This window comes from Haliaeetus leucocephalus, unplaced genomic scaffold (genome assembly GCF_000737465.1).
Source record: "Haliaeetus leucocephalus isolate CR32 unplaced genomic scaffold, Haliaeetus_leucocephalus-4.0 Scaffold340, whole genome shotgun sequence".
Lineage (NCBI taxonomy): Eukaryota > Metazoa > Chordata > Aves > Accipitriformes > Accipitridae > Haliaeetus > Haliaeetus leucocephalus.
The window spans coordinates 775183-788442 of record NW_010972776.1 but is presented as its reverse complement, the minus strand read 5'-3'; the positions used below and the strand labels follow the sequence as shown (position 1 = coordinate 788442).

Genomic DNA, 13260 nt, shown 5'->3' with positions numbered 1-13260 from the left:
CCGGGCCGGGCCGGGTCCGCACACCGCCGCCGGCCCGGCGGGCAGAGGGAAGGCCCGCTCGCTCCCTTTCCGCTTATTTCCTCCCACCGCATCCCCGCCCCGCCGGAGACTCGCAAGCCGTTCCTCCGGCGGAGGAAGCCGCCCGCCCCGGGGGAAAGGCTCCCGCTCCCGCCCGGCGGCCCCTCTCCATCCCCGGAGCCGCATCTGCGGAACGCGCCGCTGAGCGACCCGGCGTCGGGCTCCAAAGGCAGCAGGGCCAGGTGCCGGTCAGGGTCAGGGGGGGGATGACTCAGGTGTTCCCCATTCCACCTGCAGCCACCTAAACCCGAGTCATCAACACGGCATCAGCGCACCTGGAGCGCTCGCCCTGCCTCCGCTCCTGAGGGTGCGTTGGTATTCAAAGCGCTGCGGACGGTTTGGGCAGGATTCGGAGCCTCTTCATTAAGAAGAGAAGGAATTAGCGTGATCAGACTGGCCTGCGAACACCTCACACCTTTTTTTTTTTTTTGTCTTCCCATCTGACCTCTCAGGCTTTGAAAAGAAAACCACGCGAGTATTACAAAGCACCCACAAAGGCCGTGTTTGCTTGCACAGCCCGGTGCCTCCTCCATTTACAGCAGAAGTAGAGGCGGGTTATTTCAGACAGGAAACGTCACCTTTCTCTGCATTTTTAATACAGCTTACATGTCAAAGCTCTTACCAAAGAAAAGCATCATACAGCCAAACCTTCCGGTCAGTTTTTGATGTATTTTCTCATTATAATTTCAGGGAAGTTAACCACACTCAAAACTTCCCTCTTGATCCTTTTGGTCTCATGCAAACTACCCAGAGGATCCAGATATAAATGTACTTTCTTGCCTGCAATTTCTTTCCAGTCTGTCTCAATCGCTCCTTGCTGCCATGGGAAAAACGTGGTGACATACCGGGCACAAGGCGGCCCAAGGGGCCTTTTCCCAGCTCCTTCTCTGCACTTCCCAAGCTGACACAAGGAAAAACCCTCACTCTAACCCAGGCTCTTCCTTTCTGGCCTTCAAAGAAAATCACCCAATTCGTGATAGGAACCTGCTGTTCAGAGGGCGGAATCTGTGTTTTGTTAGCTACAGGAAACAGAAAAACTTCCAGACCCTGAAATTAAAGCCCCAGAAGGACAGAGGAGATGAGCTGGGGGATGGGGATCAGTTACTGCAGCAGTCACTGGATTTCAGAGTTACAGAAATTTTTATAGGCAGAAGGGGAACAAGGACAAGAAATGGCCTCCATTCGTGGGCTGGAGGAGCCTCTTGCCTCCGACAGCTTCCCCGCGATCATTTGTTGGAAAAACCGCAGTGCGGCCAAGTTGGTTTTGATATTCTTTTAAAGTATTTTTTCTCATTTCACGCTTTCGGCTTGTTTCTCAGGAGCCAGCCACGGCGGCACGAGCCTGCCTGGCCCTTTGGGGGGAGAGGGGGTGGGGGCTGATCCAGCAGTCTGCATTTTTGCCTAAAGAGCAAAAAGGTGACATGAGAGCAAACAAAGTGTTTCAAATTGCTGTAGGCCAAGATATTAACAGGAGTCCTTTGCACACCCGTATCGCTGCCACGGTGGTTCCTGTTAATTAACCAAGGATGTAATTACATGCATGGCTCCATGGATTTATACGGGAGCCGCCTTCCCTGCAAGCAGGTCTCTGCGGGGCCACAGAGAAGCAGCAGCACGAAGACAGCAGCTCCCAGAAAGCATCTGGGAGTCACGGAGGCACCAACGGGGCTGGGCAGTGCCTAGCACAGCGCTGAGACGTGTTTTATTGAAAGAGAGCAGAAGGCATCTACCCATAAATACCCCCAGACAGTGACCCACGGGGGACAGGCAGGGAATGTCAGAGCTTGCAACCTTGGCTCTGCCCAGAGGCTTTAGCACCAGCCTACCTTCTAAGGGAAATTAAACCAATATGGATAAATACGTATCAAAGAGCTCAGCGGTTCAAAAATAACCTCGAGGGTTCACTGAGAAGGCTGAAAAGGAAACGCTGGGGATTGTGTCTCAAGTCTCAGGAGATGCTGTCCCCAGCTCCCGAGAAAACATCTGATGGAAAGAAGCATAAACTGTTTGTTTGCTCTGAAGCTGCCCTAGCAGGGTGATTTTTAGTGTGTAAGTTCTTGTTTAGGAATTATCTTTTTACTTTGTTTAAACTTTTTTACTAGTTGGAGCTAATCACAGAGCATTTTATGCTAGCCAGGCAGGGGATCGATTCCCAGTGATAGGCAAGCGCCCAGGAGCGAGGCCACAGAGGCTGTAACAGAAGGAAAATGAGAATATTTCAGAAACAACCCTCTTCCTTCATGAAAAATAACCAAACGAGTGGCAGAGCCCGTCTGAGCGTGGGTCGGGTGCCGCTGCTCTCAGGCCAGCACCAGCGGAGCTCTGGGTCAGGGCTGCCGCCCGCCTGGGCTCCCAGGGAGGGACCTGAAGTTACTTTGGGACCGAGGTCAGCACTTCAGCGTGACTCAGCAGCTGAGCCTGAGACTGACCCCACGGGTGGGCAGGGAAGAGGAAGGAGCAATGCAGAATCCTTTTCATCACATGTCACATCGAAAACACTAATAATCACATTCAGTTCGGCTTTTCTACTTCCTACCTCTTCGAACGGGATCCAGACCCCTGACCACATTTTCCACCACGTAACAGGCAGCGATTTCTCAGGGGGTTTCAGAAGTCCCCAGAAACAGGTCCCTGCAGCCATGGGTGGCATCCCACCACATCCCATGCTTTCAGGCCACGGGTCCCCTCCCTTGCATAGACGGTGCAGCCAGAGCACGGCCCCGGTGCTGAGGGCAGCGGTGCCAGTCCCCGTGCGCCCACCACTCCTGGCACGGCCACGCACCCTCGTGGTGGCCACCCTGCAGCCTCCCCGAGTCTCTCTCCCTTTCCACCCGCTCAGGCAATGACAGAAAAACAGATCCCAATCCCAGTCTTCTCCACCAAAAAACAGGGCATCGAATGCACGGGCACATACCAGGCGGGGAATGAAGGGCTCATGCTCAGGCTACAAACCAACAGAACCAGCGCAAGAGATTTTCATGTAAAGAGAGAAGAAGAATAACTCAGCTGTGACAACATATCAACAAGAGCTAAATTTAGCGGGTTATTTTCAGAGATCCAGATGCTGGGTAAATACAACCTTATTATTTCATGCAGGGGCAAAAGTTCAGCAGAGTCCCTCGTGCTTCTTTTCTCTATTATTTCACCATGTCTAGCCGCAGAAGGCCACTTTTGAAATACTGTAATATTGTCACTGCCTGGCTGCACTGAAAGAAGCCATGAGCTCAGTCCCCGTCCCTCGGCAGTTAGAGGAGGCCACTGCTTAATGACATTTGCAGAGCATCCTACTTTTGGCGAGGCCTGATGCTGCTATCAGCAGGAATTTATTCGGAGGATGCAGTTTTCGCGTGCACGGCTGGTGTGCGAGCCTTTCCTTTCTGCTTTGTCCAGAACAATACATGGGAAGCCAATGTCAGAGAGGAAGTGGAAGGTTAGGAAATCCATGGAAACCTGGCCCTGGCTGGGACTGCTCCAGCAGGACGGCTCAGGGCTGCGCAGCGGGCGCTGTGTCCCACACAGCCTGGGGCTGCCCACAGGAGGGGACCGCAGGGCAATGCAAGGGGGGGTCCTGCCGCTGGGCAGGGCAGTGGGACGGCAGGGACACAGGGCTACCTGCAGGGTGGTGGAACAGCAGGCACTCCCCTCCAGGTAGCACACTGCACAGTTTGGCCTGTTTTGTCTCAAAAATCAAAGTTCTGGGGCTTTTTTTCTTCAGTTAAATTGTCTGAGAGACAGGCTGTGACCCTGCCTGTGGAGGTGGGTTACCAGCGATGACAGTTCACCGGCACAGGCATGGGGGACGCCCCACTGGGCTGGCAGCTGCTGCCAGGAGACCGAGTGCCCCTGCTCCTGCTGAAACATTACCTCCAAGCAAGCAGATGAAATCCAAGTTGTTTTCCACCGTTACTGCTGAGGGAGCTGAGCAGGGCATACCCAGCTATTTTAACGACAGCATGAAGCAGCAGCAACTTCATACAGCTGACGTTCAGGGAAGGGGCCGTGGCAGCACAGCCCCAGCTCCCGGCTGCTCACACGCAGGAATGGGGTCTGGGAGCTGGGAAGGGGTCCGGCTGCGCCTCGGGAAGCGGCTCAGGGAGTTTGCCCGGTGTGGTGGGAGAGCGGCACTGCTGTGGCGGGTATCAGGGGCAGGCTCCAGGAAGCAACAGAAGAGCCAGGAGAGGCACGTTCCCAACAGTTACCCAGATAAACGCAGAACCAACTCAACCCTGCCTCATGCCTTTGTCTCAAGAGCTGAGGTCCTCTTAGCACCCACTCCAAAGACATTAAAAAATCATCAGGGGAAGGAATGGTGTCTCCCGGGAGCACTGTCTGAATGTTTCCTTAAGTGAACCCCATTTGTCAGAGCACCTTCTGGGGATGGTTAGCTAAGAGGACAGCACATGACTGCATCGGTCTCTTCTCAGAGCTTTAAAAACCTCAGTGAAGCGTACAAACTGATGGCAGGCTTGCTCCAAGTCCAGCATAATTCACATGAAAGGGAGAGCTTCAACTGTGCTCCACTGGGTTTCATGTTGTGGGGCACCATGCCGCTGCAGATTGCAGGGACACTGAGTAGCCTGCCATGGCTCCAGTTGATGCATCAAATCACAGGTGACAAATTCTTTGGTGTAAAACTGCGCAGCTGCTCACGTACGTGAGGGCTCCGGCTCCTCCTGCCCTCAGACCCCTACGCAGGCATGATGCCATGGTGGCCAAGCATCCCTCCAGCAGCACGGAGCTCGTCAGGCTGGGAGGTAGACATGCGGCCAGGATGGTGTTGGCTGGGATTGTTGTGAATGTAGCTGAGCCTTTACCAAGAGACTTGGATTTTACAGGCGGTTCTAACCAAGGGGAAAAAACCTATAAAAATACTTCCACAAAAAATCCCACCACAGATGCGATCTGTAAGTCTTCCCTGCCCCATCCCTTGCACAGGGCTCTTTAACCCTTTTCAACAAGCTCTTGATATTCTCGTTGTTAATCTCTCCCATGAAAAGGCAAGAGAGACCACCCAGGATTACCTCTGGAGCTCCATTCACAAAGCACCTTTTGTTGCCCAGAGCTTTCCTGTGCTCCTGGCCAGGCTCAGAGCTGCCCTAACCCTTACATGGATGAAAAACGAGAGGCCGGGTCATTGCCCTCAAGTTAGGGGAACTGCTCGGAGATCCCCAGGCACATCCCGTAGGCTCCCTGCAAGGCGGCATTTCCCGTTTCACAGCACTGGAGGCTCCAGCCAGCAGCGTGGGCAGCACCGCTCCTCCCTGCCTTCGCTGCCAAGAGCCATCATCTGTGGGACCTGTTTTGAGTTCTGTGCCGAAAGCAGAGGTGCCGACACAGGGCAGAAGAGCGCTCCAGGGTCCCTCCGCTTCCAGAGCTGCTGAGGGCTAGTGACCGCAAGCTGACCGTAGGACTGGGCCTGGTTTACTTCTGGAGGTGTTGCTGAACAAAGAGCCTCCATTACACCAACCAGTGAAATTATAAAATGCAGGATCTCCAACCCTCTTGCCCACGAGCTGGGCCATGCTTGGCAGTGGGACTGTTTCTCCGGGGTGGAACACGAGGACAAAGCAAGATCCAGAGCATTTTTTCACAGCCCACAAAGCAGCAGCCAGGACCAGCAACGCTCTTTCAGACAAGTTTGGCTGTAGGGCCCTGCAGCGTTCTTAAAACGAGCCGCTAGCTGCGCCCCGTCCGAGAGCCCACAAACCCCGTCCGCATCCCTGGTCCTCAGTCCCGCTGGTGCACACCTCCTCCTCCCGCAGACCACCGCCAGCCTCCAGCCTCCTCAGCACCCATGAGCCCCCTGCAGCAGGGTGGCCCCGACCCCCAGCCTCTCCCCCCACCTTTGCAGAGGGACGGTTGGGGTAGAAGCAGCCCACGGACACGCACACGATAACACAGATCAGCCCGGAGCTGCACCGCAATTCTCTCCTGCCCAGCTGTCGCTGGTGACATCTCAATCATGCAAACCTGACGGGACTCCAAGCCAGGGGAGACCCTCCTTCTTACGGCACGGCAGTTCCAAGGCTCTGGAGTTCCTAACAAGCTTATCTGCAGAGCATGAAGAGGTTCACCACAAAGAAAAGAGGAACTGAAGAGGAAACAGAAAGGAGCAGAGCCGCTGCTGGGCCAGGCGAATGGCTGACCACGTCGGCACAGCTACGGCAGCGCACGCACGCCGGCGAGGGGGCTTGCGCCTCTCTGCAGGACTGCTGCACGCACACAGTGGCTGGGATTTCACACCGCTAACTGGTAATTCCTGCAATGTACGGGAAAGGATGGGGCAAAGGAGAGGCTGGGCACGTCTTGGGGGCATCCTTCCTGCACTGCTGGGGCTCAGCGGGTGCCCTGGCTGGCACTGCCACATGCCGGTTGCCTTCGCTGCCCCTTTGAAAAATAACAGTTTGGAGGGAAAATCATACTGCTGGCAGAAGAAACCAGAAGCCCAGCAAGGGGACAGTCCTCCTCGTAACCCCTGCCCGCCCCGCGGCGAGGGCATTCTTGCCCTGAAAAACATTGTCACAGCTTACCTGCATCTTTTTTATCTTCCAGCAATGTGAAACACTGTGAAAAGAAAGAAAAAAGAACAGAAATCATTTTGTTATCTTTTTGATTTTCACATTCATGACTCCTACCACTCGCATTTGGGCTCAGTCCCCACTCAAGCCTCCTCTCTGCCAGGAGAGGCACTGGGACCAGCAGTACCTGCTCCAGCTCTGAGGGCTAGCAGAGCTCTAGCAAAGGCTTGTCCCACTGGCTTCAAAACATCAGTGCCAAACATGGCCCAGAGCACTAGGTAAATGCAGCACACCCACTACCGTGGCTCCCTGCCTGCTGGAACCCATTGGAGGAGGAGGAGGAGGAGGAGCAGCAGCCTTGACCAGGGGCTCTGCATCCCTGGGGTGGGCAAGGAGCTGGGGAGAGAGGGAGGGCTGGAGAGACAGACCTTTCTGTCCGGCAGCTTGAAAAGGACGCTGCAAAATTGCCAGAGAAGGAACAGGCAGGCAGGCAAGGGCTGTCAGATCCACAGCAAGGGATCAAAACAGAGCTTAGGAGGATGCAGTCTCTTCCTCTGAGTGTGCAGGCCACAGTGCTCTGCTCTGCACCGCAGGTGACACCCGTGAGCCACCCGCACACCACGCACTGTGCATCACACCCAGGTCCGCTCCCGTGCTGGAGCTGGGTCTGGCTCTGAACGGCACTGGGGAAGCCTTGGTGGGGCAGACCCTCGCTCCAGCAGAGGAAGCCCAGGTCTGGGGTCCCTCCGAACACGTCCCTTGGTACCTGTGCAGCTGCACAGATGGCAGTGGAGATGTCCACATTTTAATCCCATTAGCAGGTCTGGGAGCAGAGAGTACAATGATGTCTGCAGGCACGGAAAGCCAACAATAAAGAAAGGGGAAAAAAAAAAGCAAAGCGGAAAGCAGGCTGGGCTCTCACTCCCCAAGGCTCTTCATGGGTGCAGCACCCGGGCTGGGGAAGTGGCCACCAACACCATGCACAGGGGCTGCACTCCTGTGGGGGACAAAGCCAAGGGAAATGGGATTTACAGATGGCAGAGCCTTGCCAGCGCACAGGAGACAACGTCAATTTGCACGGAGGTGGAGGAGCAGGAGGGTGCCGGCGCTGCTCAGGTCCCGAGGCAAGCGCAGAGCCCAGGGCCCTCCCCAGGCCCCTCTCCAGGCGCAGGCGAGCCCCCTCCAGTGCAGCCGCAGCCGTGCCAAGCGGGGCCAGAGGTGCCGGCAGGGCAGCGGGGATCACTGCAGGAATGCAGCGCGCTGCTGAGCCGGCCTTTCCCACGGGCCACCCGGGACCCCTCTTCCTGCTGGGGCAGCGGGGCTGGGGATGACCCAGGGGGAGATGGGCTTAACTATCTCCCCGCTGCCGGGCTTCTCATGGCAGCGCCTGCCCGAGAGGTGCCCATCAGTGGGGCCGGGGTTATTGCTGCAACCCCACAGCGTGCCTGTGTTTGCAGTGGGGGGGTCACCCGGCTCCTCCAGCTCATTTGGCGTTGCTGAATCGGTTCCCACTGGAGGGAAGTGCAGGGAGCCGCTGCTCCTGCTGTGTACTTGGCTCTGTCCTCCTCAGGGAGAGCCTGTACAGAAGCCTGAGCCCCGATCTGTCAGTGTGTGGGCAACTGGAGAGCATCAGAGCCGAAAATATTTGGACAGAGAGATGATCACTGCGACCCCTGTCATGTCTGTTATCACAGGCTCTGCAACCACCAGCCCTGCAGCCGACGCATGCGGTAGATGCCCACAGCGTGGGGCAAGGTCTGGTGGGTGATGAGGTAGGGCTGTTCTCCATAGCATGGGCAGGGAAAGCCGGTCCTTGTCCTCAGGCAGCTTTGGGGAGCCTCCTCTCCCCTGCCATCATGTCTTGGCCCTAACACCTTCTTTTTCCCATGAAATCTCCCACCAGCTGCAGCTCCACCTCGTTTAACCTCGAAAGCTTTAATCCCACAGACAGAGCCCTGCACATTTCTTCCCCTTCAAGAAATTCCTCCCCTGTTCATGTCAAGTAGCTGAGCAACACCAGCCTGGGTAGGAAAATGCGAAACCAGGCTGAAGCAGAAGCCGCAGCCCCACACGAGGCCATTGGCGCTCACCGAGGGAAATCAGGAGGGTGGTGTCCTCCGTCCCTTCAGCTTCCCCCAAAGCCCACCCAGCCGCTTGGCCCTGGGAGCTGCTCTTGGCTCCGGCTGGGCAGAGCTGCTCCCCAGCTGCCCCTCTCCCAAAGCCTCGCGCTCCACGGGGACTTGTCCAGCACCTGTGGGACACAGGTGGGAATCAGCCAGGTCTCATTTGCTGGTGGGGGGTGGCTGCTGTGGAATTGAAGTAGAAATATGGGAATGGCAGTCTGCTGACAGAAGAAGGAGAGAGAAATTAAGCGTCCACCAGAATACATTGTGTTGCTGCAAGCAGAGCAATGGGAAACTTAAAACCAGCAAAGGAAACCATGCAAAGAGCACAGCCACTCCTGAACTTGGGAAGAAGGCAGCTCTAACATCTACCAGGGAGACCCTTATCACCGTTCTGGGGTTTGGTGATGCCAAATTCAACAAGAGTCTCATGGGCTGAGCTAATGAGGAAGTGCAAAATACAGAAATATCATTTTGGCCCTAGCCTCTGAGCATCAGGGAAGCTCCCATCCAGGCAGAGTCCCCCATCCCTCACTGCTGGGTCCCTGCTCCAAGAGAAGCACCTCTTTGCTTACACCTACTGAAACAGATTTTCTTTTTCCCTGCGGCAGATAGCTGGAGGTGGTGAGCCAAGGGACTCTCACCCTTGCTCTCCTCGAGCCTATCCCTTCTGAGTGTAAAGGACACCTATCTCACGGCAAATAGTCAAATATCTTCTGGAGCCTCCAATTGCCCGGAGTTTCCCTTATTGCAGGCCCCTGGCCACGACACCTCAGTGTCCAGGGGTGACAGTGGGGGGGAAGAGCCCCAGAACCAAAGGACAAATTTACTCCCAGACCCGTGAATGACTTTAGCCCACGCTCAGTCCCCACGCAGCTCCAGCCATCCTGCAAAAGCATTTTCTAAGCAAGAAGGAGATAAAAATATCAGGTTAATTTGTAAAACCAGAGGGTTCAGGTGGGGAAGTATCTTCAGACAGGGAGGGGGGCTGGGAATGTGTCGGGGTGGGGAGAAGCACCCCGTGCTGCCAGAGGAGCAGCTGCAGCCGGGGGGGCCCGGGGAGAGCGAAGGCAGGAGCCAGCCCACAGCTCCCAGCATCTCACCACCTCCTCCCCACCACGCACACCAGTGGGGCCACCAGACCCTTCGTCAGGCTCGAGGTTATCAGCAGTCTGCCGGTTGCTTTCAACTTTGCTCAGGTCCACGGGCACCAGGGAACCCAGTGCGGGCCAGGCTGGAGCCCTTTGGGAGCTATAGCTCTGCAAGGGGGGATGCAGGACCCGGTCCCTGCGTCCCTGTCGCCATGAGCACGATGGCAATGACAACACACAGCTCACAGGGATGAGAAAGGTTAACAAGGACTTGCTAAGCTCTCTGGAGACAGCAGGGACAAGACAGCTACTAATATTATTAATGAATTTCACAAATGTCATTTTTAGACTCAACTATTTTAAGCTTTGCATTGAAACCCCAGGGGAACAGCGTGCATTCCACATCCATTTTACCACGGCAGATCCACTCGCTTGACACAGCCCGGTGTACAGCACTGGTTGGAGAGAGATTTTACTGCTTTTTCCAATCTGAAGCTCCTGAAATCCATACTAACAATAACTCCAAAACCTACCCAGCACACCTATCACCGCACTGCACAGGCTGTGATACAATAAATCCAACACAACAAACGGGCAGTCAGAGAGGGAGACAGAGTTGCACATTATTAAGGCGACAGATGAGGAATTAAACCCAAACGAAAAATACCAGATGCCATGAGAACCACTGCTGCAGGAAATTAAAAACTCGGGGCCTCCAGTCTCGCTGTTCCTTTGTCATCCTGCTCACAGCCACCCCGTCCCTCCAGGTTGGCAAAGCCAGACGCGGTCCCGCTGCCGCACCGGGAGCGACCCGAGCCTCCAGGCGAGCCCCAGTTTGCAGGGGTGCCCCCAGCCCAGCTGCACCAGCCGAGCCATGTGTGGCAGGACCCGGCTTGGCGTCTGCAGACCATGTCTGGGGGCTGGTAGGGTGCATGCACACACACAGAAGCCCACCGACGACCGCATTATATCCTCCGGTGCTGCGTCCGTACACGCGTGCTGCCCGCGTTCGGCTGGGCACAGCACCCTGCCTGCCGGCTCCGGGACGTGGGTACCATCGCTGAGGCGTAGCAGGCAACAACAGGGCACACTGACCAACGCATCCGCATGCGGCCCATCCAAAATTAACCTTTCACGCGCATGTGGGGTGCAGGCACGACATCCCTCCAGAGCAGGCATCAGGCTCTGTGCGCAAACCCCAGCCCCGCTAGAGACACCTCCCCCACCGTCCCTTCCGGCAGCTTCTCCCAAAATTAGGAGGGTGTCGAAAGACGGACACCATTTAAATAGACCGTTCCTTACCTTGGCTTTTTTGAAGCAAGCCCAGAAAAAATCCAGCAATGGCATGATGGGCCGGGTAGGGGGGCCGGTGCTGAGCCCCCCTAGACCACGGCGCTGCCCCCGGCCGCGGGGGGAGCCCACCACGGCACCCCCATGGCTGCTGCCTGCGGCACGCAGAGCTGGGCAGAGCCCCAGTGCAGGCAGGAGCTCGGCGCAGGCAGGGAGGGAGGAGGCAGCGCTGCCTGCGGAGGCGGGCCAGCGATTCAAACCCTGCACCGTTATTCAGTTGGTTGCGAACAGGCTTGGACGACGATTGAAATTCCCTGAAGACTGAGAGTTTTAAACAGCTCCAGGCTTTCCTTCCTGCCTCGAATGCACTCAGCAGCGCCAGTTCCCAGGCAGCGGGAAGGAGCGAAGGAAAAGAAACACCCCCAGAGGAGAAGAAATGGGAGTTTCGCTGTCAAAGGCACATGTAGGACGTTGGAAACCCAAACCCCAGACGGTTTAGGTTTTCACTCCAGCCCCTGCTCCAGCTCACCACCAGCAGCCACAGATGCGCTCCAGAGGGCTCCCGATGCTGTCCCCTCCAAGGGCAGCAGGCACCGCGTGACAAACCCACAGGTCTGACCCCAGCAGGGAGAAAAACATCGGGGGGAAAAACACCCCCCCAGTCATCAGACGTGGCCTGGCCATTCACTCCAAGTCTATTCACAGCTCCTTACCTTCCTTCTGCTAACATTTGTGCAAGCTTAGCATTTGTTCACAAGAAGGACCATAATAAAAGGCAACACCACAAACTTTTGTGCAAGCCATCCAGTGCACGGGCCCCCAGGCAAGAAAGCTTCTTGCAGGCACATAAGCAAACCTCACCAGCTGGTGATTTACGAGATTATATCAGAATAAGCAACAGCAAGCTGATCAGCAGTGACACCCGGGCCGAGCCACACTCCCGCAGGACACCTGGTGGATGCCCAGCAAGCCAGTGGCACTGCTCCTGCCCACCGCCCACCCCAGGGGACGATCCTGCCCACGCACAGCCCGGGGCCCATGCACGCTCGTGGGTAGCACATCCTGGCGTGCAGGAGCGCGGTGGCTCTGCCCCAGGACAAGAGGCCATTTGTAGCGCGATAGCCCAGCAGTTGGTGCGTGCGGCAGCTGAGCCCGCTGCCAAATGTCAGTGAAGGCGGATGAGGACGCGGTGCTGGGCCCCCCTGAAGCAGGGCCAGTGCCTCAGCAGACCACTCCTGCCTGTCCTGGGACCACCTTCACTGCTTTTCCCGGCCTGTCACCAGTGCCCTTCAGAGTGCCTGGCTTCGTGCATGCGGGGGGCACAGAAACAGCCTCAAGACACTGGCGGAGGGGAAGACCGTCAGGGAGAGGAACAGAGGAGCAAGCAAAGTGCGAGCAAGCCATGGCTGGCAGGAGCCGGCTCGGTGGCACTGCAAACACAGGACATCCCATGGTAGGTGGCAGCTCCTCCCGGTTGCAGCCACCACCACCGCTGAGCCAAAGGGGCCTGCTCAGATCCCAAATCTCCGTTACAGCGGGATTGGTGCCAGCCTTGCTGGTACTTTCTGCGGTGAAGCAGAGACGGCGGTCACAGCTCCTGGGAAGCAGGAGTGGGGGGATAAGACAAGGACAGGAGCACAGAAGACGCAGCAGAGCTGGAGAAGCTGCACCTGCCTGGCAAAGATGGCATCGGGCACCCATAGCATCCCACAGACCTGATCCACACCCAGGCTACCCCCCCAGATCCACTGAACTGCTCCGGCGGCACCGGCATGGCCCTGGCGGCAGCACACGAGCGGCGTCAGCACCGGCGCCGGCTCCAGCTGCCTCCTTCCATCTCCTCCTTGCTCATTCCTCAGTGGCATTTTGGCATCACTCCCAGGCTTGGCACCAGCCACAGTTCCTCTGCCGTGTCCCCTGCATTACTGGGCCAGCGCAGCAGGGCTGGGGGCACTGAGGCACAGCATAAGCTTTGTGTGGTGGCCTGTTTCTCCTCCTTTAAATGCCTGGGGCTGGGAAGACAGTCTCACCTCTATGGGACACTTGCCCAGGGTTACCTTTCCTAGCAAACGTTTTACCCATACGAGGGGGCACGTAGGAGTTAAAGCCAGAGGCTGCTACCCGAGAGTCAGCCACCCTCCATTACTCGCTCGCCGCTGC

At 56.7% G+C, this 13260-nt stretch overlaps 1 protein-coding gene across 3 annotated transcripts in view; it reads right to left on the bottom strand.

The window, feature by feature from the left end:
• STARD8 (StAR-related lipid transfer (START) domain containing 8) overlaps positions 1-13260 on the bottom strand; it is an 86969-nt gene that overhangs the window by 61778 nt on the left and 11931 nt on the right. For all 3 annotated transcript variants that reach the window (XM_010572362.1, XM_010572363.1, XM_010572361.1), the window contains exon 3: positions 6609-6642. In XM_010572362.1, the coding sequence (XP_010570664.1) occupies positions 6609-6642 (34 nt within the window). The remainder of the gene's footprint in view (positions 1-6608; positions 6643-13260) is intronic.